At 41.1% G+C, this 24,412-nt stretch overlaps 1 protein-coding gene across 2 annotated transcripts in view; it reads left to right on the top strand.

The window, feature by feature from the left end:
* aff2 (AF4/FMR2 family, member 2) overlaps positions 1–22,664 on the top strand; it is a 172,876-nt gene extending 150,212 nt beyond the window's left edge. Inside the window, exons 18-26 of one of the 2 annotated variants that reach the window (XM_047584663.1) lie at positions 2,366–2,618; positions 3,152–3,285; positions 3,999–4,062; positions 4,599–4,735; positions 6,403–6,474; positions 9,133–9,226; positions 11,209–11,261; positions 13,964–14,193; positions 15,606–22,664. In XM_047584663.1, coding sequence (XP_047440619.1) covers positions 2,366–2,618; positions 3,152–3,285; positions 3,999–4,062; positions 4,599–4,735; positions 6,403–6,474; positions 9,133–9,226; positions 11,209–11,261; positions 13,964–14,193; positions 15,606–15,727 — 1,159 coding nt within the window. In that variant the 3' untranslated portion in view covers positions 15,728–22,664. Of the gene's footprint in view, positions 1–2,362; positions 2,619–3,151; positions 3,286–3,998; positions 4,063–4,598; positions 4,736–6,402; positions 6,475–9,132; positions 9,227–11,208; positions 11,262–13,963; positions 14,194–15,605 lie in introns of both variants that reach the window. The other variant, XM_047584662.1, reaches the window with a different exon arrangement.
* The last annotated feature ends 1,748 nt before the right edge of the window (positions 22,665–24,412 follow it).

The raw sequence follows: 24,412 nt of genomic DNA, 5'->3' as shown, positions 1-24,412 counted from the left end.
GTCGTCACACGTTGGAGGTACTCAGCTCCCCAGGTGTTGCACAGGTGACAACCCTTCTTTGAGTGTACGTAGCTGCTCGCCCCGTGAGGGATCCATAAAGGAAATGGAAGGAAAAACTGCTATGACAGGCTGTTATGATTCAGATTAATTCCTATTTGTGTTATTGCCGGCGTTTTTTAACGCCACCCTTGTGAGCTGTTATACTTGACGTGTTTTTAAGTAATATATCATTATCATCTGCTCATAATTATCAGTGTTAATTGTTAATTACACGGAGAAACATTTACAGCTGAACTGTACACGGATAATTATAAAGCTGTGGCTGTTTTAACACTAGAAGAGCACGTTGGCAGTGGGTAAAGTTAATCCAATTTCACAATAGTGCATTATTTTTGCTTTAATAATTAAAAATAAGAGCGGGGAAAAGTCATCGTGTAAATATGAGAGGTGTCTCAGCTAATTGAGAGGCCGTGTTCTGTCTTTGACTGACAGCAGACCGCGATAAAAACCCGAACAAACTTGTGCGGTATCTTCCAAGTCATGAGCCGGCAGTTTTCTTAGCAGCGGTACTGAAGAGTAAGGCGTTTCTCTCAATATCTCCATGCTGTTTAATGTGCTGCAGCTGAGCAGCTAATTAGCCAACAACTATAAACGGAAGTCAGCAATTCACTTTGGAGACTTGGAGGACGGGAAAGGTAATGTTGAAATTGAACACGCACCGGCCCAGTGTGATCGTGAGATCTAAGCGTTTATGCTCAGAACAAGGTCTCCATAAAGGTTTATCTACTCTACATACAGCACCACATCTCGTTTTTGATATTTCCTTTCAAAGGAGAAACAAAAAGGGACAAAAGATTTAGCCGAGCAGATGTGCGGTGTTCTGCAGCAGACAAAAAGATTTAAGATTTAATTTCAGCTGGACCAGAAATCAATCCCCCCACTACCAAGTAACTGATGAGTCAGTGCAGATGTATTAAAGAGGAATGCTTGGCAGATATACTGCGGTCATCTCATGCTAAGAGGCTCTAAGTGTCTTAACTTAAAACGCCTTTAAAAAGAACTAAGAGAGGTCTCACCTGCTCGCCTGCACACACGCGCCAGCCTCCGCTTGAGCAGAGCCGAGCATAAATTAGCATAGCCGCGCACACGAGCGCGCTCACACGCATCAATTATGCTGGACGCAGACACAAAACACACACACACACACACACACACACTCCACAGCAGCTAATTAGTCTTTGTCTCCCTGATTTTGTATATTATCACTAATGTCGGTGCCCGGGGCCTCGTTCTGCGAGCTCAGCAACTTTCTCGCTGCATCAAACCCCCAGAGTTTCCAGGGATGGGAAAAACATAAAAATATTATCTGTTGTGTTGCAAACAATATGAGTCACAGGAGCTAAAATAAGGCAGCCGGGGGAATAATCACCGCCGCGCTACCGGGGAACGCAGGCAGCACGACAATTTTAGAAGGAGGATCTCATCCAGCGACTGCTAATGAAGTTGCTACAACATAGATCTTGTTGGCCCGTCCGGCTCATGGAGGGAGGACTTCATGTGCTGATGAGGTGTTTTGAGACGCACAAGATTTCTCTCTGTTTACTCGTTTTTTAAAGTCAAGGTGAGTCCTTGAATGTGTGTGGGGGTGATCTGCTGGAGGGACCGGAGACACTGCAGCTCAGAGCTCACAGGACTTAGCTTAGCAGGAGAGCCTAAAACATAGGTCTTCAACGGGTGGTCCACGACCCCTAGGGGTCCGTTGAGGTACTGCAGGGGAGTTACAAAATCTTTGGTTGATTTGACATTTTTCTACATTTTTTTTTAAACGTTTCCCCCATATTTTTATTTTTTGTAAATGCACATTAACATGAATCCAACATATTTTAGTAAAGGGATAAAGGGAGACAGAAGATGTTGTCTTTATGTATATTTATAAATAGCATTAGTTAAATATAGAACACATATAGTAGCTAGGGGCTCCCTACTTAATCTCTCCATCAGTTTGTGGGTCCTTGGCCTGAAAAACATTGAAGACCCCTGGCCTAAAACATAGGCAGCTCATTTGAAAAAGGAAAAAGGAAACAGACAGAGAACAGGACTTCATCACTCCCCCTGATGTTCGATCTTTATCTTGGGGAATGTTAGAAGAACCCATGCCAAGAATACCGTTCCGCAAGTACGCCACACGGTCACGATTCATCCAAAACCTCTGATTTAAAAGATAACTGGACGATAAATAGAGCCCAAATCCAAGCGTTCTGTGTCACTGTGCAAAATAAACAAATAATCTCACGGCTTTGTCGTATTTGTTCCTCTCTCTTTCTGTTTGTGTGTGTGTGTGTGTGTGTGCGTGCGTGTTCAGCAGCTCTCTAAACAGGAAGCTGTCCCGACGGCGCGATGAGAAGCTGCTCCCGCCCCTCCTGTCGCCGCTCTCCGATGATCCCCCTCGCAAACGAACCCTCGACGCCGGTTCCTCCCTCAGCCAGGAGGGCGCCGCCCCCGACTCCACGACCTCCACCACCGCCGCCACCACCACCGCCACCGCCTCCGCCTCGTCTTCCTCACACAGGCACAGGAGAGGTGAAGGAAAGGCTTCATCTCATGTGAGGAATGGCAGTGTAAGTTTGCATGAGCAAATGGGTTGTTTTCTCAAATAATAGATGAGAAAATGTTTTTTTTTTATATTTATAATTTGCACACCTCAGAATTTCTGCAGACAACAATCACTTATTCAGATTAATACAACAGATGTTGGTATTTTATTCTGGAAAATTACCCAATATTACATATCTGTGAGGTGCAAAGGTGAGTGCTCCTCCAGGATTACGAGTAAATTTCACGACCAAGTTAGAGTCCATCTGTTCAGGTGTTTTCAATCAGTGTAATGAGACTCAGGTGTCATTCAGGTCCCTCTTTAGTCAAAACAAAAAAACAGGGTTTTTTCACTAGTCTGATCTTCACAACACATCTTTGTTGAAGTGTATATTGGCACCGAAAAAAAGGAGCTTTCAGTGGAGCACAGAACCGAAAAGGTCCGACAAATCCAGAAAGTAGCTGGTCGATGAAAAAAAAACAAAATAAAACAAAAAACACTAATTAACGCTAATTAACAGTATCACAAACACACGCTTCGATGCTCTCTTTACAACAGGAAACGGATCCCCACAGCGAGAAGCCGTGTGGAGACGGTTACCATGCCAACGGCCACTCAGACTCCGACGTGTGGTCGGAACCGATGCTGGATCCTGCAGAAGCTCGCAGGCCGAGACTGACGTTCAGTGACACGTATGTACAAGTGCAGAGCGGCATGTGCACTCTCGCACACATTTTATGACTTAAGAGCTGTTGTCACTTTTGTTGTTGTGTCTCAACTTCCTGGTCAGGAGACAGCAGAAATGTAATGTTTTGTGTTCCTTTATCCAAAAAAAAATTCATATTATATTCTGGACGTTATACGTTAACTCTTTCTGGAGATGCTCACAGTTATTTTGCTGCACATAGAGACGTGGCCTGATTATTCATCATTTGGTCCCAGCCCAGCCTTGGTTCTGGACGCCAGAAGCCACTTCTCTGTCGCTACACAGCTGGTTTTATTTTGCTATAACTCTAAGTAAAGGGACAAATAGTGGCCTGTTAGTGTAATGCATATGGTAGAAGCAGCCGAAATCACCTCAACGCTCGTCCAGTTGTGCTGAAACCTGGAAAGATGATACGTCTTCTGACTTATTCGTCCCAAAAGGTTTCTGCATTATTCATGAAACAACATGTTTTGTTGTTATACTAAGGTTACACTCAGCCTGAGGAATGTATACCTAAGTAGGCTGCTGTTGTAAAGCTCACTGCGAGCTACTTGTAGTCCGTGATTATGTAAATCACTCTATCACGCAGGGTTTTTTCTTTTCTTTCTTTTCTTTTTTTAGTTTTTGTTAAACCTCGTCAGTGCACCACGATGCTCTTCATGTTCTTCTCTTCTTCTTCTTCTTCTGTGCTTCTCCCAGAGTCCACAGCGCCGACTACTACATGCAGGAGGCCAAGAGACTGAAGCACAAGGCTGACGCTTTGGTAAGACGCTGTGTGGCTCAACACTCCACTGCAAACCAACCACTGAATAATACACAACTTTTTCCCTCCACGCTCAAGCGCACAGAGGAGGCAAAGAGAAAACAGACGGTTAGATAGACACGGATAACGAAAAAAGAATCATTTAAAAACACACAATATTATCGTCTGCAGTCTAGACCGTAATTACGGCCGTGCTCTGTAATTTGTGTTATTTATTGCGGCATTTGTCTCCGAGTGAACGTTGCATTCAAGGACTGATGATGTCTGCAAGATTATACGATATCAAAAGAATTATCGGATCCCCCTCGAACACTGAAATGAGATTTATTTAACTTTTTATTTTTTTATATGTTTACACCTCACATTTACCTGGGGATTTGCACCCCGGCGGGAGATTACTCCGAGAGAAGGCTGCGCGTCTGCTACAATGCTGTTGAGATGTCACTTATTCCTCCTCTCATCCATGCCCCCTCGCTCCCTCTGTCTCTCCTCGTGTTACATCTGTTTTCACTCTCTTCCATTTCCCGCGCCTGCAGATGGACAAGTTCGGCAAAGCGGTGAACTACGCGGACGGCGCTCTGTCGTTCATAGAGTGTGGAAACGCCATGGAGCGAGACCCGCTGGAGGCCAAATCGCCGTATACAATGTACTCTGAGACCGTGGAGCTGATCAGGTACGGGTGGAGAGGAAAATGAACCAACAATTTAGTTTAAAACCGTTTTTGAATGAGTTTTCAGGTTGAAACTGATGTTATTTGTCAGTGAGGTGTTGTTACTCTAAATCAGGGGTCTTCAAGGATTTTGCAGAGGCTCGCAGGCCGAGGATATGCTAGATTCATGTTAACGCGTACTTAAAGAAATTTAAATCTGTGGAGGAAAACTGTGTGAAAAACGTCTAATCAACCAAAGAGTTTGCGACGCCCCTGCAGTTCCTGCGGGGAACCCATAGGGGTCGCAGACCCCCTGTTGAAGACCTATGTCCTAAATGAAATGAAGGCAGTGTTTAATTGGTTAACAGAGTGTGGAGTGTTGAGAGAAGTGTTAAAAGTGTTAAATCACTATGGTAATTTCTCTCCAGACACTATAGAGACGTCTTTAACTGGAAGCAAACACCGACGTGTGTTTAAAAGCAGACGCTGCAGTAAATAGGTCTGTGCTCAAGTGTGAAAATGTGAGTGTGTATAATTACATACTCTGTAAGAACTATAACCACATCTTAATGAAATATACAAGAAAAACATGTAGTGTGGACTCTTGCTAATGAGGTGCATCATCCTGATTCAAGGACACCTGGAAATGCCTTATTATGAAAAACAATAATGGATTCGTACGCTTCACGTCGTTTCTTTTCGCTGTCACCGGCGGGCATAATCTCGCAGAAAATATAGCCTAACAAAAGAAAGTAACTTTTTATGGCTCTATCTGCATGAAGCCAGCGCTCCATTCATAAACAGCGGGGCCTTCCGGCGTTGTATTTTCTGCCTTTTTTGTTTTTTCTCCGCGGCCTCACAGACCCGCCGAGTTGCTAATCAGTGTATTTAACTAGCTATTGCATTACAGCATCTCCACAGGTTTTCGGCTTTTGAGAGCTGCCATTGTGTGAAGTCGCTAAGTGCAACTTCAGGAGCGCAGACTGAGAATAACAAATGGCTGCCACAGCGCGTTTTGAAAGCTGGCAGGCTGACAGCGGGGTGGCGCGCCGAGTCTTTTAACTCGTGTGCTCAGGTTCAAGATCCACTTGTCCTCGCTCGTCCGTCGCGCTGTAGTGTCCTTGAGCAAGACGCTGGATCGTCGCCAGCTGCAAGGTGGCCCGTCAGTGGCCCCGACCTCTGACCTCGCCTTAGGAGGGGGCAGGAGAAAGGACGAGGATTTTCCCTTCAGAGATCAATACAGTATTAAGTCGGAGCTGCTCTCCCCGGATGCACCCGTCTCAGCTGAGTTTCGTTTTGACTGATAGTCCGTCACGCTGAGCCGAGAGGGTTTATCAGGTCACTGAGGACGGGAGGCAACAGCTGACCCTTACGATAATGGTTTGAATGCCTAATAAATAACAGAAGGAGAAACGTATCCTCTCACGGTGTCAGATAAATCGAACCTGCGGCTTGTTTTGCCTGAGGCCACGTCAGTGGAGTTTCTGTCGGCTGAGGGGAGCTGAGGAAATTAATCAACTAACAGTCATTTCACTGTTGAGTCAAACAGTTTTATGAGTGATTTCAGCCTTGATTTTATAATTAAAATGAACCATGGGTACATGTGCATTCAGATTTTGGAGAAAACCCCACAATGTATTTACCTGTCACTGTCAGAAACGTGACGACTAACGAGCATCTGTCTGCTGCAGGTACGCCATGAGGTTGAAGAACTTCACCAGCCATTCAGCCACCATCGCTGAGAAGAAGTTAGCCGTGCTGTGGTACGATTTGCTTCTGTCTTCTGTCTACGTGCATGTGTGTGTTTAATATGATAAATCCCGAGGTCAAACGCAGCTTCCAATCCTAGTTTTTGTTTTAACCAGAAACCAAAAACTTTTCAAAGCCTGTGTTCTTTTTGTGCTTTATGAATAATTGAATTCTTAAATTGGCCTCCTGGTTTTTCTTACACATCAAACATTCTTTCTCCTCTCCTGTCATCTCTCTATTGTCTAATGAAAATGAACTGAAGTACAAATACTTGTACTACAAAACTCTTGTTTTGGTTGGTGAAAGTGTTGAGTTGGAGTCACCCACCTCTCTCTAAACTGAATCACTTCTGTGAGGATTTGTGTGAGATTTCACAATGTGTATAGTCTACATCAGGGATGTCAAACGTATGGCGCATGGGCCAAAACCAGCCCATCATAGGGTCTAATCTGACCTACAGGACGAACATAGAAGAATTTAGCTCTCGTTACCATTAAGGAACCAAAGTTTCCTCTTCAAAAACGCCCTCAAATGGCATATGTTGATATTTTTTAATCAACTTCAGTACTAATCATAAAAACAAAAGGTTGATTATTTTCTGACTTTTAACCCTTGATATGCCAGTGTATTTGATGATATCACAAATTTTCTGGGAAAAAAACACAAAAATTGAAATATTGTCAATAATCTAAATTAAAAGTGGATTTTTCTTGGGGGGATTATTAGAGCCTTGGGCCTGTCAATGATCTGTAGCAACACTGATTTTTATTTATTTATTTATTTTGTAGTGCCCAATTTACAAAAAAAATTTACATTGTTACCATAAGGGACAAAAGTGTCCTCTTCAAAAATGCCCTAAAATGGCATATGTTGAGATTTATTTACAGAAGTCTTTTCATCCACTTCAGTACTTATCATATAAAACAAAAGTTTGATTTGATTTGATATTTTTCTGACTTTTAACCCTTTATATGTGTTTGTGATGGCATCAAAAAAAAAAAATGGCCACAAAATTTAAATATTTTCAGTAATATAAATTGAAAGTGGATTTTTCTTGGGGGATCATTAAAGCCTTGAACACGTCAATGATCAGTAGCAACACACAAGTTCAAAAAATGTTTGGTAAAAGAAGAGTTTGTTAAATTTCCCTAATGCACTAAAGCAAAGGAAACATTTGGAGTTATTTATGGGTTATTCTGCTATTATGTCACTGGCGAGACCCACTTGAGATCAGATTGGGGTGTATGTGGCCCCTGAACTGGTTTCCTCTGTCAGATCACGATACACAGCCTTGTGATTGATACCGAAAAGGACAATTTTTGAGTGTGCTCATTGATCTGAATCTATATCAACTCCCTTATCGATCCCTGACCAGTTTTCTGTGTGGCTGGGAGCTGAGAGGCAGAGCCGTGTCGATCTGGCTGCAGCCTGAGCTACTTGTAGCATCATCTAAATTGAATGAAATGAGAGAATGTCTGCGCAGATTCATGTGTTCTTGGTCAAAAAAAAAAAAAAAAAGATTCTGCCCAACATCCAAACATGCTGGCTTAAGATATTTACCTTGGGTATTTTGAAGGCTGCTCAGTTGGCATTTTATGGACTTTAAGCTCATGCTGTGCAGAAATATTATTCAGCGCTATGTTGATGGTGCCTCCATTGGATTTTAAATGAGCATTTTACAGATATTATCAGATAACTAACAGCGTTGCTCTCTCACACCGTCATTGTTCTGAAACCGTCAGGAAAACACGCTGGCCTTGACACTGGAGAATGATAATCTAAGAGGCATCCCGAGACAGCTGGAACCAGTTCCACCTGCTCTGTTTTGTAGATTTCAAACACAAAATTTAAACAGAATCAGGCAAAATTTAGTAGAATCAGTAGTTGTAGCGCAGGAGCTGAAATAATGAGCAAGCGATGTGAGCAGCACCGCAGCGTGAGAGCAATAAACAGAAGAGTTTAACGTGTAGTTGGATGCCACAGGAAAAAAAAAAATAAAAAAAAGTCTTTCTAAAAGCACAGTGGTCCCTGACTTTGACGGGAGGTCAAGGGGATTTGCCAGTCACGGAGATGGATAAGAATATTATAGACTTGTTGCAGGTGACAGTGGCGCTGTCGGGTGCAGTGACCTGACAGTGATGGCGGTGACAGCAGCCTGCGTGAAGCCTGCGAGGCAGCTGCTGCACTGAGAAACCCGGTGCACGACTCCTACAACAACCCCGCCACGCTTGTCCGTCATACCTGCGTTTTTTTGTGGCAAATAAGAGAAGATCTGTAAATGTGACAAATCACCATAAATCGCCCGCTAGCGCTACTTCAAAGCAAATCTGTGCTACCGGTTCTTCACACAGGAGGCAGCCTTTAGGACACTATAGAACGGTGCAATTATCGAATTTAAATCACATACATTTAATTTCGTAAACCACGTGCGTCGCGTTTAAACAAAGCTGGGTAAACACAGAGTGTGTGTTTTTTTCTGTTTTCACCTCACGGTATCTCACATTTCCCACATTCTTCACTCGGCTGAAGTTCACCCTAATCCGCCAGGACTTGCGGGGCCGCCTTTGAAGTCTGGGCGCATTTTGTGCGGATGACATGAAAATAATATTGAGGATGGAGCTTTAAAGGGAATTTGTACAGAGGATTCATCTCTGATGCTTTTGTTTCCATAGTAACCGCTGTCTGTCTCTGCTGTATCTGAGGATGTTCCATCTGAAGAAAGACCACGCTGTCAAGTACTCGCGGTCGCTCATGGAGTACTTCAAGGTAACACACACACACACGCACACATATACACAGACTTTATTTCCTTCCCCCCTTCGTCTCCCTCTCATTTTTTCCCTTTTGTGAAACACACGCAAAACCAATTACAATCCCTCAAATACATTTCATATTCATTTTCATGGTGCCTGTGCATTAATTTTGCATGCCGTTATTAAATTCCATTCTTTCTCCTTGATATTAATGTATTAATTAGCTCCATCAATCACCGCAGTGGATTGTTAGGGTTTAATGTGCTTGTTTTGATTAATTATGTTTAGTTTAATTAATTACTGAGGATGTCATTATCACAGCGCTGCATTTGCATTGATGGGATTGGATTTCTGGGAAGCGGCTGACTGGGGGTTTAGCTGTGCATGTGTGCGCAGGCTGTGTACATACATGTGTTGACAGAAAGTCGGAGCAGTTCGCTCTGAAATGAAAGTGGCACAAAAACAACCAAACCACTTTCCTGGTACAATTAAGCACGTGACACATTAGTGTGGGTTTTGAATTCCCCTGAACATTATTACATCCTTGTAAATGTTTAGAAGTTAAGCTGAAGGACACAAACATACTAGTATTAATATTTAGCTGATGCTTTTGTCTACAGTGGTTTAAATACTAAATAATTCTGGTATTAATTACTATAAAATAAATCAGTTGGGAAATTCGCCTGTAACGTCTGTAGAGGCACATTTACAGCTTATTATGTTTATTATGCTGTCTTCATATACAGGCAATGTGGAAACAGTTTATAAATCATTTTCAGGGGACAACAAATCATAAGGGTTTGTTTCAAATCTTTATTGTCAAAGGGATGACAACATAACATTGAGAAGTGTTGGGGTTTCTTTGCGCTTAACAACAGAGTTGAGTGGGTGAATGAAATTTGGTCCGGTTCGTATTGTTAAAATAAATTTTTAATGCTGTTTTGAAACAAAAACAAACTGCACTTCCTTTACACAAAGACGTTTGTGTGCGTGTGTATGTATCTGAGTGCATTGACTGTGCAATGCTTGAGTAGAGAAGCTGTATCAGTGGACTACATGGCGCCGTCAAACATCTTTGTATTATCGAAATGTCAATAGTTGTGGTAGCTGCCTTCTATAATATGTTGCTGGATGGTTTCTGTGCTTCAACTGTTTTGTTACAGCAGTGTGAAAATACTAAAATACACTCAGTCTTATATTTTATATTTTTCACAATTTGGAGACAGCAGGCGGTTAGCATAACCTAGCATAGACCGACGTGATTGAAAGGAGGCAAACAGCTGGCTCTGCCCAAAGGTTAAAAAGTTAGTGCATCGTTTCACCTTCTCCCAAAGACAGCTGGCTATTTTTCCGCTATTTAAGCTAACCATGGCTTGCTGCTGCTTCGTATTTAAGGGAGAGGCGAGGCTGGCGTTTAGCTTTTTATTTAGCTTCTTTTTTGGAACGTTAATTTACCAAAGAGCTTAGCTGCCGTATTTAATGTAAATGGGTGTCACTGCTGCAGCAAGGACGGTAGCACCCAAGACAAAGTCGATTTAATGGCTTAGAGTCCAAAACGCAAATGCCACATAACCTGGACATACACACAAAGCCAGATAATGAGACACAGGTGGAAACAATTGGGCTCGAGTATGCACTTACACCAGCGGACAGAAACTAAGTAAAAAAGGACAAAAACCCAGAAATGAATAAAAGGCCAAAACTGAAATTCATGTTAACGTAATAACAAATGGTGCACTTTAACACTTTCTTTTCTTTGATGTAGGCAGTGCAGTTTTTTTTGCTACCTAAAATCGTCCTCGGATAAAAATATGTCGCCACTTTTAGTTTTCAAATTAGGAAAATTTCTCTTTCTCTCTTTTCTCAAATGAACATTTCGCAGATAACGCGTCTGCACTCGCGCTCAGATGAACTTTTGAATTGCATTTTCTTTACTTGCAAAACATTGTTTGCTCTTTCGACACGGTTGAATAAATGTGTGTTTTTGTGATCCAGAATTCCGCCAAGAGTTCCCACCAAGCACCTTCCCCCTGGAGGACCAATGGGAAGTGAGTACGCGCACGCACCCACACACACACACACACAGACACACACGCGCACAGTATCACCTCCCTTCGTTCACCTAGATAATTGAGAATTTATAATACACCGGAGCTCGCTCTGCTGCAGAATACCATGGCGCCCCTGACAGCCACTTGCTCAAACAAACCCCTCAGGAAGCAAATAAAGGGATTGATTTGTTGTAGATGTGAGAGGGAGAGGACTGGAGGGGCTGCCGAGTGCCGGGTGAGAAGGAGTGATGGAGGGAGTGATGATAGATGGAGGAGGAGAGGCGTGGAGGAGCTGCGGATGTGAAGCTAATGAGTTTGGACAGCTCTGACGCTGCACAACAGCAGGACCGGAGCTCTGTGTTTGCTCGTGTGTGCATGTGTGTGTGTGTGTGTGTTTGTGTGCGTGGCATTGAATCAGGCAGAAGTTGCGGGTCAGCGAGGGTCAAGGCCACATCATGGTCATTACATCACTGCCAGGGTCTCGCAGCTCCAGCTGTGCGACGACAGGGGGAGCAGTTTGTGCTCACGTGACCGTGCGCCGAATATCAGAAGTGCCACAACCCGAAATTATAACTCTTTGTTGTATTTTAAACAGCCCCCCCTGTAACGTCAAAGCCACAACAAAACACTGGTGTTTCGTCTGACTAATTTCCGCCGTAATTAACGTGCAGCGTTATAAAGATTAGCATACTGTATCATTGGTAATTTAGTTGTTATTCAACGTTTCCATCAAAAGCAACTGCGCAATTATAACGACGTGAGGCCTTTGTCTCATTTACCAGTGGTGTTTTCGTGATAACAAACCACCAGACTAAAGCTGCACTAATCAATGCATTTATACTAACAATGGATCAAATTACTATAGGTGTTATTCATGGTGCAAAAACTCCACAGAGAAATCATCAGCGCTGCAGGTGCATCGGCTCCAGATTGAAATTCACTCTAGAGCTTATTGATTTGGTTGCATGACCAACACAAATAAATTGATTCTGTTTTACAGCTCTGAGCAGCTTTGCTTTCGGCCACAACAGGTAGCTGTACAACGCTGACCAGAAATTATCAAACAACAGACTTAATTGGCAGCACACTGCGTCGAGCAGGTAAAAAAAAAAAAAAATCAGACCTTGGTGGTGACTATTAGGTTTCATCTGGTGACCGATAACACAACTAAAATTTTATATTAAACAGTGGCGTTAACAACAGAGCCATATATTAGAGAGATGGGCATCCATGGAGAGAAGATTCTGCAGTTTAATGTGCCATTAATGTGCCTAAAAATGTTACTGCCACCGTCTGTCAATATGTAAAAGGTCCTCACTTAAATATCCCAGCGTCTACTTATTTAAATGTGGCACAATCACCTCATCAGTCATGGAACTGTGTGGACTTTCTCCTCAGTCTCCTGAGCCTCGTGTTCATCCATCACCATTAAAAGCTTGAAATTACTCAGACAAATGATAAATACTCAGAAATAATAAAAATTAAACTAGTCTTACTGTTATTTAGTATTATCATTAATATTATCATTATAACATGAGCACCTTAGCCATGATAACTTAGTAGCAACTGAGGCAAAGTGTCAATTAAACTTGTCTATCAACATAGACATAAATTACATGCACACACAGCATATATGAAGGTAGCTGCTATTTTTCTAAGCCTTTAGTCTAAATAACTAGCTAGCATAAGGCTAGCATAAGGCTTGGTAACTTCAAACTTAATTCATTTGTGAAGCGGTGTTGGCCTTTTTTGAGATCAAGGTGCATTAATGATGGTGTGACTTTATTTTTCCTATATAAAATCTTAACAAAGGAGAGACACTGATATTTAATTGGCCAGACTCTCTCTAATATACGGCTCTGGTTAACAACTTGTTGCTCTGCCACTAGTGGACATAAAAATTGGTAAAAGCAGGTTTAATACCACTGCATACGACAATGATGTTTCCTGAATGTTTTTACCCATCACCCCCTCATCCCTCTTCACTGTTCCAAACAGGCTGATTATCGGTCACTTTTCTTTTGTGGGGGGTTAAGTGCTTTTTACTACAAAGGCAAAAACACCAGAACTACATATTTGGCCTTTCTCTTTCGCACCATCCGTGGTGGAACGTGGTAATTGCATGTGTGTTTTTGAACCTCGCTTCCCAGGGATCAAACAGTGGGTGGGCGTTCATCTAGAATAAGTATGCCAACTTCAGGCTTGTATAATTTAGTGAGACTTTGAAGTACAGGTGGGAGGATGCAGTACTGTCATTCTGTACTTGATGACGCCCGCCGACATGCATTCTGTGATATTACTACAGTAGTACTACTACTACTACTACTACTCCCTTTTTGTGCAGAGATGTTGTCACAGACACCAAGTATGTAAATCAAGGACTGTCATATACTTTTATCAGTGTGTTATTGACTCGATGGCAGTCGTTTTATCACCTATGGTGATATGTCTTTTTAATCCCCTACTTAAATTTTCAAGGCAAATGTGACAAGTGTCCTTTTTTTTATATATAAAAAAATGATTTAATCAGTAAAATGAAAATAAAAGCATAAATTAACAGGGCAACCAAAGCCTTTCACAGCAATAAGGTGAGAAACTAACAGTACACTGTAAATTCAAAAACCCCAGTCCAGCACATGGAGCCTCCTGCTTAGACTTCATGTCGTTTCTGGGACTTACTGCCTCTTTGTATTTTCCAGAGTCAATGGGACTCCTTCTCCGCTCTCACTCAGCCCGTCCCCAGCCAGCAACGGAGGAGGAGGAGGAGGAGCCGGAGGAGGATCCGGAGGTGCGCTAGGGTCAACAGGGAGTGTGGCTATTCCCCAGCGGATTCATCACATGGCCGCCAGTCATGTTAACATCACCAACAACATCCTGCGGAGCTATGAGCACTGGGAGACGGCTGACAGACTGGCCACTGACAGCCAAGGTAGGACGGCAGTGAGTTTACATGACAGCGTGTGTTTACAGATCAGTGCCTGCTCACTATAGAACAAAAGGAGGGAAATGAATCAACTCTCTGTCGAATGTTTACTATCACATCCATGATTCATACGTCTAACTTCCTGGAAATTTTGATAGGGATGAATCTTCCTTTGGCACCACACTCACTGCTGGTTTTCTTTGCATAGTGTGTTTCGCTGCTTGTGCTAAACTGTTGTTTCCTCTGCAATATTAAAACCTGTGCTACAGAGAGGTGTACGAAACACCCACCCGACAACCTGACAGCAGGCATTTAGAAGAGCAAAAATAAAAGCTTTTATGAACCGGTCACGGCCATGCAGAGCAGGTAGCCAGCTGAGTATTTAAGACTACAGAGATAATGTTGATTCTGGGAAAGAAAAGACCACATTTGTAAGCGGAAAAATAATAATTAAAAAAAAAAAATCTGGTTTAAAAAACTGTATTTGTGCCTGTGATCGGATGCGGTAAAATATTTAATTGCACTAAAATGTCTTCAACAGGGGGTTGAGGTGCTGCAGGGGAGGTCGCAATATCTTTAATTAGACTTTTTTTTATAATATATTTTTTAATTTTTCCCACAAATTTTAATTTCCTTAAAATTTCTTTAAATACACATTAATACGAATCAGGCCTAGTTTGTTAAAGGCATAAATGGAGACAGAAAACGCTACTGTTGCACATGTTTGAAATAAAAAAACTAATATTTGAACCTGTGTATTATTTGAATAACTTAATACTGAATGCAAAATGATAATAATACTGTATATTTATAAATAGGACTAGTTTAATATAGAACACATAATCTCCCCATTAGTTTGGGGTCTTTGGCCTGAATAACATTGAAGACCTCTGCACTAAAAGGCTAAAACTGTTGAGAGGATATTTAATAATCGTCATAAATTGTGGTTGTGTTAATTACCTTTATTTAGTAACATACAGAGTAGATGCACCTTTCTTTACTATTTAATTATTGCCATATTTTCACATGTTGCAGTGTGATTTGTACTTTACTCCCCCCTTTTACTTTACTTTTTTCATTTATGTTTTACTTTATATGTGTAGTATGTTTATTCTATACGTGCTAGAGCTTATGTCACAACGCATATCAGACATCCAGGGAAAAAAAAAACAGAAATCCATTTTATATTTAATAATAAAAGTACTTTACTTCCTCTCTGCTCAACAGACTGCAGGCATGACTGGTAGAACGTGTCACGTTCTGTTATAAATAAGTGACTCAACTGAGGGTTTTTTTCCTTCCTTTCCTCTTCCTCCATCAGGCAAACAGCAGCTGTATTTATGTGTTTTCATTTGAGCGCGAGCAGCAGCAGCAGCAGGTCCGCTGACCCTCGGTAACTCTGTCTCTCCCTCCTGTAGACTTCTTCCAGGCGCTGGACTCCGTGATGGAACCGTTGAGTCAGCAGAGCAGCATGACTGAGCTGGTCCGCTACATCAGACAGGGACTGCACTGGCTCCGCATAGAGGCTCACCTCCTGTAAAGAGACTGGACCAGAGCCACACCTTTAAAATTAAAACAAAAAAAAAAAAACAAAAAAAAAAATGCCTGGGAGCTAGAACTGGGATAACAAGTGAGAGGAGACTCAGGCTGATGCTTCAATTCCCACTGGGATCCTTCAAATGACCCGACAGCCCGCATGGTAATGTAATGTAATGTAATGGTAGAGACTGGGTGGATTAATTGGGGTGACATGTACCTGCAATTAAGACTGAGCGGTAACTAAGTTTGGGAATTTCAATTGTGGATCACACATTACAAACTAGCGTATTAAAACTTTGGCTGATGCTGCGTTTTTAGTGAATCAGTGCAGGTAATATTCCTGAAGGGACAATGCATGTTTAAACCTCTCCGTGGCCCTGATAAAGAACAAGAGAGGAAAGATAAAAAAAAAAGGGTTTTACATTGATGGGATCATTCTCACAGAGATAAGTGAGAGACTGATGTGATTAGAGAGGCTGAACGTAGAGAAAGAGCTCAACAGAGGATCATCTCCTCCAGCGGTGGACCAGAAACGTGGCAGTGATTGGGACTAGAAATAAAGCCCCGGGCTGATATTGATCCAAGTGAACAAGTACCGGTCCAATCCATTAGATAAGGACCACACTAGTTAAGGAGAGCAGCTCAGATACGACCAGTTGAGCTCAAGTAATGGAGACTGAAATCAGTGCTTTGCCTCTGTTTCAGTCTGTCTCCAGCCTTCAGAGATTGATCCTCCAGAATAAACTCTGATAAACAAAGCAACCTGCACAACCACTGCTGTGTACGGCCTCAGTAACGTAAACAGCTCCTAAAAGTGCGGTCAAATTTTACACTTTCTCTCCATAATTTGATAAACACTAGAAGTTTAGGAGTTTAATTTAGTTTTTTTTTCCTGGTCTAAACAGATAATCATTTAAAATTAGAAATAGCCGCAGACTGTAGCCTTCATATTCCAGTATAAATATCTGGTAAACTAATGGCTCTGACATCTGGCTCGTAGCCGGCATCCGGTCCTCGGGCCTAGTTTTTTTTTTCCAGCGTGTCCTACACTGTTGATATTTGTTGGACCTGTGTCTCGGTCTTTTTGGCCGATTGAGAGTGTTGAGTCTTTGGTGGAGCTCGCTGGTCACAGACATCGCTCTGGCTGGCTGATCAGGATATCACACTTAGGGCACAAGAATAGAAACAAAACAAATTAGTAGCAAACTCGAAAGTAGCAAGTCACATAGGCATACGCAAAAACCTCTCCTCGATCTTCGTCTAGGCTAATAAGCTGTACACTAACTTTGAACAACGCTTCGTAGCTCTTTCTTAGCACCCCAGCTCGTCCCACTTTTGAACGGCGAATACAGACTACTGCCACCTGCTGGTATGGAAAATTATTTCCTGTCAGTTCCTGTCTCGTCGGTTTGGTGCATCCTGCCCCTGAAGCCTTACCAAAGCCCTGTTCTTCATTTAATAATATGAATGCTAAATGTTGTAGAGACACAATCAGCCATGGGAGGCTTTCTTCCAAAAAAATAAAAGCCTAAAAGTGGCAGATATTTTATTTAAACCAGGAATTATATGATCTAAGTAAACCTTGCAAATGAGATCAGATATGTTAGTACTCCTCGGGAGGCTAATATTGTGTATTTTTAAAGCTTGAAATATGTCTGTAAATATCAGAGCAACTCACGTGTGAGCTATTTGTTTTAGTTGCAGTTTAGGGAGTTACCACCTCAGCAGAACAATGGCTCAGTTTACTGGTCCTATAAATGGGAGCTTTCTCTCGTCAAATAAAGCCTTCGTCTGGTTCTTCTCTCGCTGGTTATGGGCTTTTGTGATATTCCACTCACTTCTAGTTCCCATAGTAACCCACCCACCAAGGCGTCAAACACTTACGGGGGGAAAAAACTACAAGATTCAGTATGATTTGGCTCTAATTAAGCCCCCACCCACGTGCAGAGCAAGCAAACAGGGCGAAAATCTCACGTCGGCTTTTCTGCCCTGATGTCAAAAACAACACAAAAAAAAAAAAAACTTTGTACAGCACTTAATGAGATCAAATCAACTGCCGGGTTGTCTTATAGTCGTTTCCCAGCATTTGTTGTGTTGTGTTGTTAGTGTGTATACGTGTACAGCTGATTGTCAAGTCTATTTAAATCATTACCTGACCGAACAATAATGATGTTTGTGTACCATAATGTACAGACTGTGACTCCTGGAAACAGTGTTTTTGTTTTTTAGCATCTTGTGAATGAATGGGGAAGTGGTGCAAGAGAAAAGGTTATGGATAAGTGTGTGTGTGTCCACGCAAAGGTTATGGCTGCATTGACACAGCACCACACATAATGTGATTTTTAACTCTTTATGGTACATTAAAACAAAGAGGCTGCTCTGTTTCTGAGTGACACATCTTTGGCGTTCACATGTCCCATGGAGAATTAAAATCACTTCACTGTGGTCTCTGTAAATCCAGCACATCAAGCATGAGTTTTTAAGTTTTGGATCATCTGACCATTGCTGAATGTGTATGGAAGACAACATGGATGTGAAAAGTAATTTTCACTTTAACAAAAAAAAAGAGAAAAGAAAAAAAAAAGAAACTTAAGTGCCTCTATTTGTGTCCGGTGGGAATTGCTCTATTTATTTAAAAAAAAAAATAAAAAAAAATAACAAAGAATGAATCTAAATAATTTTCCATACCATATTGGTATAAATATGAGATTGTTTTTCGTAAAATCAAATGTTTCCATAAGCTTTTTACTGGCGTTTATGACGACACCAGGGTTTGGCTTTAAGAAAACAAAAAGGTGTGATTTAACGTGTCAAATTTGCATCGGTTGCTTTAATTTTATTTTATCTTTTTCTTTTTCAGTGATTTGAGCAAGTATGGATTTGTCTGAAATGCCTGAAAATTTTAAATCATCGCATGCAATAAATGATAGCTTCAGACCAAGAACTACTTGTGTCCATTTCAAAAGAGAAACAAAAACCAAAAATAAAAATAAAAAATAATAAAAAAATGGAAAAAAAAGGTATATTTCTTGTCACATAGGTCATTTACGGTGTGAATGTCTTACACTGCAGCTAACAGTCTGAGGGAGGCAATAACACTCAAGAACAGCATAAAACCTTAAAGAAATTACAGGATGACTTTTGGGGAAATTACATTAACTATAGTTACTTCTTGCTGAGATGACGGGTAAAAGACTGCTTTTAAGTTTACTAATGAAGCCAGAGCTAGCAGCTAATTAGCTTCGCTTAGCTTACAACTAGTTGCCTGGGTTAGTCCTAAGATAACGATGCTGCCTTCAAATTGGTTCATGTTTACCGTGTTCACCCAAAAGATTTATACGGTGTTTTTGAAATAATGAAATGAATAGTAAACTTCATCCCCGCTTGGTTCATTTGTAGTTATAATACTGTATGGAGGATAAAAAATACTTTCTACCCGGTCTTGGTTGCTAACAGTTTTAGCTTACTAACTCTTTACTCAAACTGTTGCCTAGCAACAGTGTCGAAGCTTAGCGTTTTGTGTACACGGCTTCCCAAGTCGTATTCACAAGCTCACAAGTTTCTCACATTTGACTGCGCATTTTCCTTGTAGATGTATAATACACCTGTGGAAAATATTTATGTTCGCTTTGCCTTGGAATTTCCTACATTAGCCAAGTCAGTTTGCCGTTAGCATGCTAAACGGTTAGCCTTGGTGGCTTCTAGTCTCCAGCGGTTGCCTAGCAGCGGCCTTCTCATAATTTGCGGCTGTGTTACCTGTTAAACGCTGAGTATTTTCTATAACCCTAAAGTCCAAAGATTACAGTTTAATCATAAAAGGTATTATATCTCTTTGGAGAAGCTGACTTTTGGATAAACCCAGGCTGATTGTTCTCTCCTTGTTTGGAGTTTAAACTAAGCTAAGCTAAGGTAAGAAACTGCTTTTACCAGACATTTTTATTATACAAAGATGAGTGTTATCAATCCTCTCACTCGCGGCAAGAAAGTTTAACTATAAAAATGGACTCGTGGTTCTTCATCTGAAAGCATAAAAATGTTTACTAATGACCATTCTGGACAACAGCTTAAAACTTCACTCCCTGACATTTAACAAAATGCCTTTCAAAGATGTCTTTTGTAGTTATTTGAGTTCATGAAGCCAAATTAGGAGTGTCCCATTGAGCCAATGAACGCCTACGACAGCCAAAAAGAAAAAAGAAAAAAAAAACACAGCTCACAAACTGTCACTCTTTGACTGAAGTTGTCACAAGTCAATAGTGGATCCACGGTGTTGCTCAGTCCAATTCAATGATGTTTGGTGTTGTTTTGTTTTATGGTGAAACAGTGATGTTGCTATATGGTTATTGTTAATTTCACTCAATGGTCCCTTATTTTGATTATATGCAGCGATACAATATACAATAATATGCTGTAAAAAGTCAAAACCATTGCATCGGTGACATGGGAAAACATCTGTTTTACCCCACTTTGCCACATGTCAGCTATGGTAAATGTTGAATTCATGCAACAGTTCATTTATATGCAATGTCAATATGTGGGTATATTCTGTAACAGTTTGGAGACAGACTTCCTCAGCATGGCCTTTTATTCTTCTGGCGTCTTATTAAACATCCCATTAGCCCCTTTTGCATTTTCACAGTAGTCAACTTGTTTATCAAAGGCGGCAGCGACAAAGAAACAACTTCACAACACACTTGTGAGTATAACAGAGAGCTAAACGGACCGATCTATTTTTTGACAACAGATGGCTGCCAGCCGATAATACACTGATAATCTCTACAGTAGTGTTGAGTGTCTCTAATATTTGTTTGCATTTCGCGCAATCATTCTTTGAATGCCGAGGGAAGTGCCAAAAATGCCTCGTGCACTAAATGAGCAAGGATGATTAAGGGTTTGATTTTTTTTTCTACTCAAATTCCTGTCACCTCCCGGAGACGTGTGTTTTTCCTTTGTTTGTTTTACCATTTGTTCATCCTCAGTTGAAATGCTGGAGTCATGCAGCAGTGTTAGAAATACATATTACTGCTTACTGGAAGAAGGCATTCATAGGTTTCTCAGTGCTAAAAAATATTCCCTAATGTCTCATTAATTAGTAGGAAGTAACTAACAAATTGCTCAGTCTGTATTTATTATGCTGGAAAAATGCTGATTCGTTTTCTGTCTACGAGGTAAATACCACTATCATGTCAGTATCAAGTACAGGAGTGGAAATTGGAAACTAATTTGCGTAGCTTGGCATGAAGCTAGACAGCAAGGGGGTGAATCTGCTCGGCCTACATCTGTCCAAAGTTCCCTCTTTGCATAGCACCTCTAAAACAGTTTAACACGGTCTATCTTGTTTGTCTTATTAATTCACACACCAACCAAAGGATAAACACGACAGCCTGCAGGGTTTAAAGATAGCTATGTGCTCCAACTATTGCTTGAACAAAAAACAACCCATGAGTCCACCAGGCTTCTCTAACTCGGCCTAAAAACCACATTTTGTTTTTCTCACATAGGCCTTGTTCACCCCTGGCATTACGAAGTGGTAGCCATGGCAACCCACTGTTTCTAGTCGGCTCCAATCAATGTGGGGTGTTTTTCTGTTGTTGTTGTTTTGTTTTTTGTTTTTTTTTTGCCGGTTGCACTGAGATCTGATCACAAATGGTCGCTCAAGACTCACGTGGAGATGCATTTTAATGCCAGGTGTTTACAGTGCGTTGATGTTTGTGTATTAATTAACACAGTAGGTGTTAGTTAGGCTCTGGCTATTTCTTTATTCTAAGCTAAACGCCTTATACTTCTGGCTTCATATCTAACACTGGGACATGACAGGTGTATTTTGGAAAGAATGCTTTCAAAATAAAATTTAAAAAGAAACTATTAATTTGAAATGCCACAGTACTTTATAGTGAATAATACCTTCACCTATGAGGGTAACATAGTAGGAAACATTACATACTTTCTGTCCTAAAGTGAAAATGCCACTAATCACTTAATCAGCATCTTATTTGCTTTGCTTTTTTCGTGACATTGGAGTAAAATTTCACTCGGGATTATCAGTAATATTTCTTTTAAGTCATGTAAACCTCCTCCTTGTAGCCTTGTCAGTATTTCTGATTTCTGTTTTGCTTCCCCCCTGAAACGTAACAGTGTTAAATCAGGTGGGAAATCAAAACGGTCCAAGTGAAACCGAACTATTAAACAGGTAGTTTCTTTAAGGTTTTCAATCATTCTGTTCCCTGCAGTGAAAATCTGCCGGTTGGTTCAGCTGGTTTCTGCTCTGCAACTCTTAATAATGTACAAATTAAACTTCTGAAGTGTGAGATGTAGCTGTTTTTAAACATGAAACCATAATAGTGAAGCTGCTCGAGTCTCGTTGGTGTAATTGCCGTGAGAATTGGGGAATGCGGTAACGTGTTATGACTCGTCTGGCCTTCCTCTCCTTCGGCCTTTTTCCGCGCCGGACGAAACCGGCGCCTTCTTCCTGATTAGTGCCATAATAACATACAGCAGATTTCCCGCCAAATTCATTCTGATTAACTCTGTTCTTGGAAACGGTCTGATTTTGGTTGCAATTACACAATAGAGTCCAAATTCGTTTTAAACGCCGCGGCAAACCCGTAAATTGTCGGGCCTCCAAATACAGTCATATTTGCATATTTCAGGGCAGACTTTGGTGGTTTCGAGTGCAGCAGCAACACTGTGCCTCTGACTGGCTGAACACATTGTAAACTTCTACAAAATAACACCAGAGAACACGTCTGTCCAACATGGGTTGCATTGTATTTTTTTTTTTTTTTCCAATTGTATTTTTCTTTCAGTGCTATCTTTTTCTATGGTTCTTTTTATAATGAAGTTGTTCTATGTGATGATCAAAAGTTGTGATGCAGTTCCATTGTTTTTAAATATTTAATGTCTCTAAAATATGGATTAAAATCTGTTTGAACCAGTGATCCTGCTGTACGCACCGTCCTATTTCTTTTTTAAGTCAGCCCTTATTTTACTTGTGCGCCGTGGCTTTTCTTATTAGAAGTAAAAGTAACAAGAGAGAGTTAAAAAGTTTAAAATCACAAAATAAAGTCTAATATGTTCATGATATTTCTTAATGAATAAGACCTTCCTGATTTTACTCAATAGGACCCGAGCCTTTGAGTAGTCTTGATGTACACTAGAAGAGCCAAACTAGTCTTCTTATTAGCGCTAATGAACTCTTATTTCTACATCACAGCAACTATTAACCTACTTCCCCATGCATGATTAATTCACTGAATGTAGCCACACATTAAAATTCAAGAGGTAAGGAGACGTCCGAGTGTGACGGTGGAAAAGGAGAAACGGACTTCAGAGTGTGTGAGGGAAATTACATGAATGAAGAAAGACACTGAGTCTTGTATTAAAGTTAAAATTAAAGTGTTTTTTTTTTATTCCGGGAGTCTTAAAACCTAATTACTTCCACAAATGAGTAAGGAGGAGAAAGGCCTATTTGCAGGAGGCTTTTGTGTACACTAGACACCACCCCCATCTAAGTGTGTGTGTGTGTGTCCTTAGTGTAGGGACAACACACTGACAGATTAGATTTATAAGTTTAATTGCCAAAGGTAACCATGCAGTCAAATATGTAAGCTCTCAGAGATATGGTTTAGCATACACACACACACACACACACACACACACACACACACACACACACACAGTATTCCAGAAATAAGTGTCCATTAGCCCCAATGGGATGTCTGACCTGAGCGGAATACAAATACGCACACAACCCAAGACAAGAATCACAATGACTTGGAACATATCAGATTCAGAATTACCGTATAGCGCATAAGAACTGGAGAGCGGTATGACCGAACCTCTATATCCGCCGAGATAAAACACACCGGATTTATTCTCTGTGACATTTCAGAAGTGTGTTGAGACAGCTGGCTAGAAACACAGCTAATGGAGCATGAGCACTGGAGCCCTGATGCACACTGCCGTTATCGACTTTTACGCGAGGACTGGCGCTGTGATCAAGACAGCCGACGTGCAAGTCTCCCCCCTCCCTCCCTCCACAACCCCCCCCCCTTTGTGAGCGGTCCCGGCGCACAGACAGACTTTTAAAGTTGTAAAAAGCTCATTATCCATTCTCGTGTTACATTCTTACAGACTATGTGAATAAAATAAAAAAAAGGCGCCATGTCGGGCTTTTAAATAAAGGCAGGCTGGACTTTGAGAAGCAAAGAGCTCATTTTAAATGGACGTGCATTCACATCAATGCAGTTGTTCTGTTTAGTTTTTTATTTTTTTTTTTAAAAGTCTAGATTTAGACTTCTTTACAGCTAGAACACATATTACTGAGAGGACATGCATAGGTTTCTGAGTATTGCTACTATTTTTGCCAGCAACCGCGTTTGCTCTTTTAAGCTGAAAGGAGTTGATTACAACCATTCAACTTCATTAAAAGAAACCCACTCAGATATCCATCCTCTCCTTCAGCGTGCAGAGTGTCAGTTTTATTAGACCGCTCCTCTCCTCATTCTTTGCGACGTTTAGCTGCGATTTTGTTAAAACTGTTGAGTTTTGTATTCAGCTCCTTGGTTCACAGCTCCGGAGGCGCTAACGAGGTAAGAGCTCGTCAGCTCTAATTGAATGACTCCTGATTAAACTACTTTCACACTGACAGGGAACTTATCGCATCTTGTCCGACTTCTAATTGGCT

The sequence above is a fragment of the Mugil cephalus genome, chromosome 5 (genome assembly GCF_022458985.1).
Source record: "Mugil cephalus isolate CIBA_MC_2020 chromosome 5, CIBA_Mcephalus_1.1, whole genome shotgun sequence".
NCBI lineage: Eukaryota > Metazoa > Chordata > Actinopteri > Mugiliformes > Mugilidae > Mugil > Mugil cephalus.
This window is presented reverse-complemented; position numbering and strand designations above follow the sequence as displayed.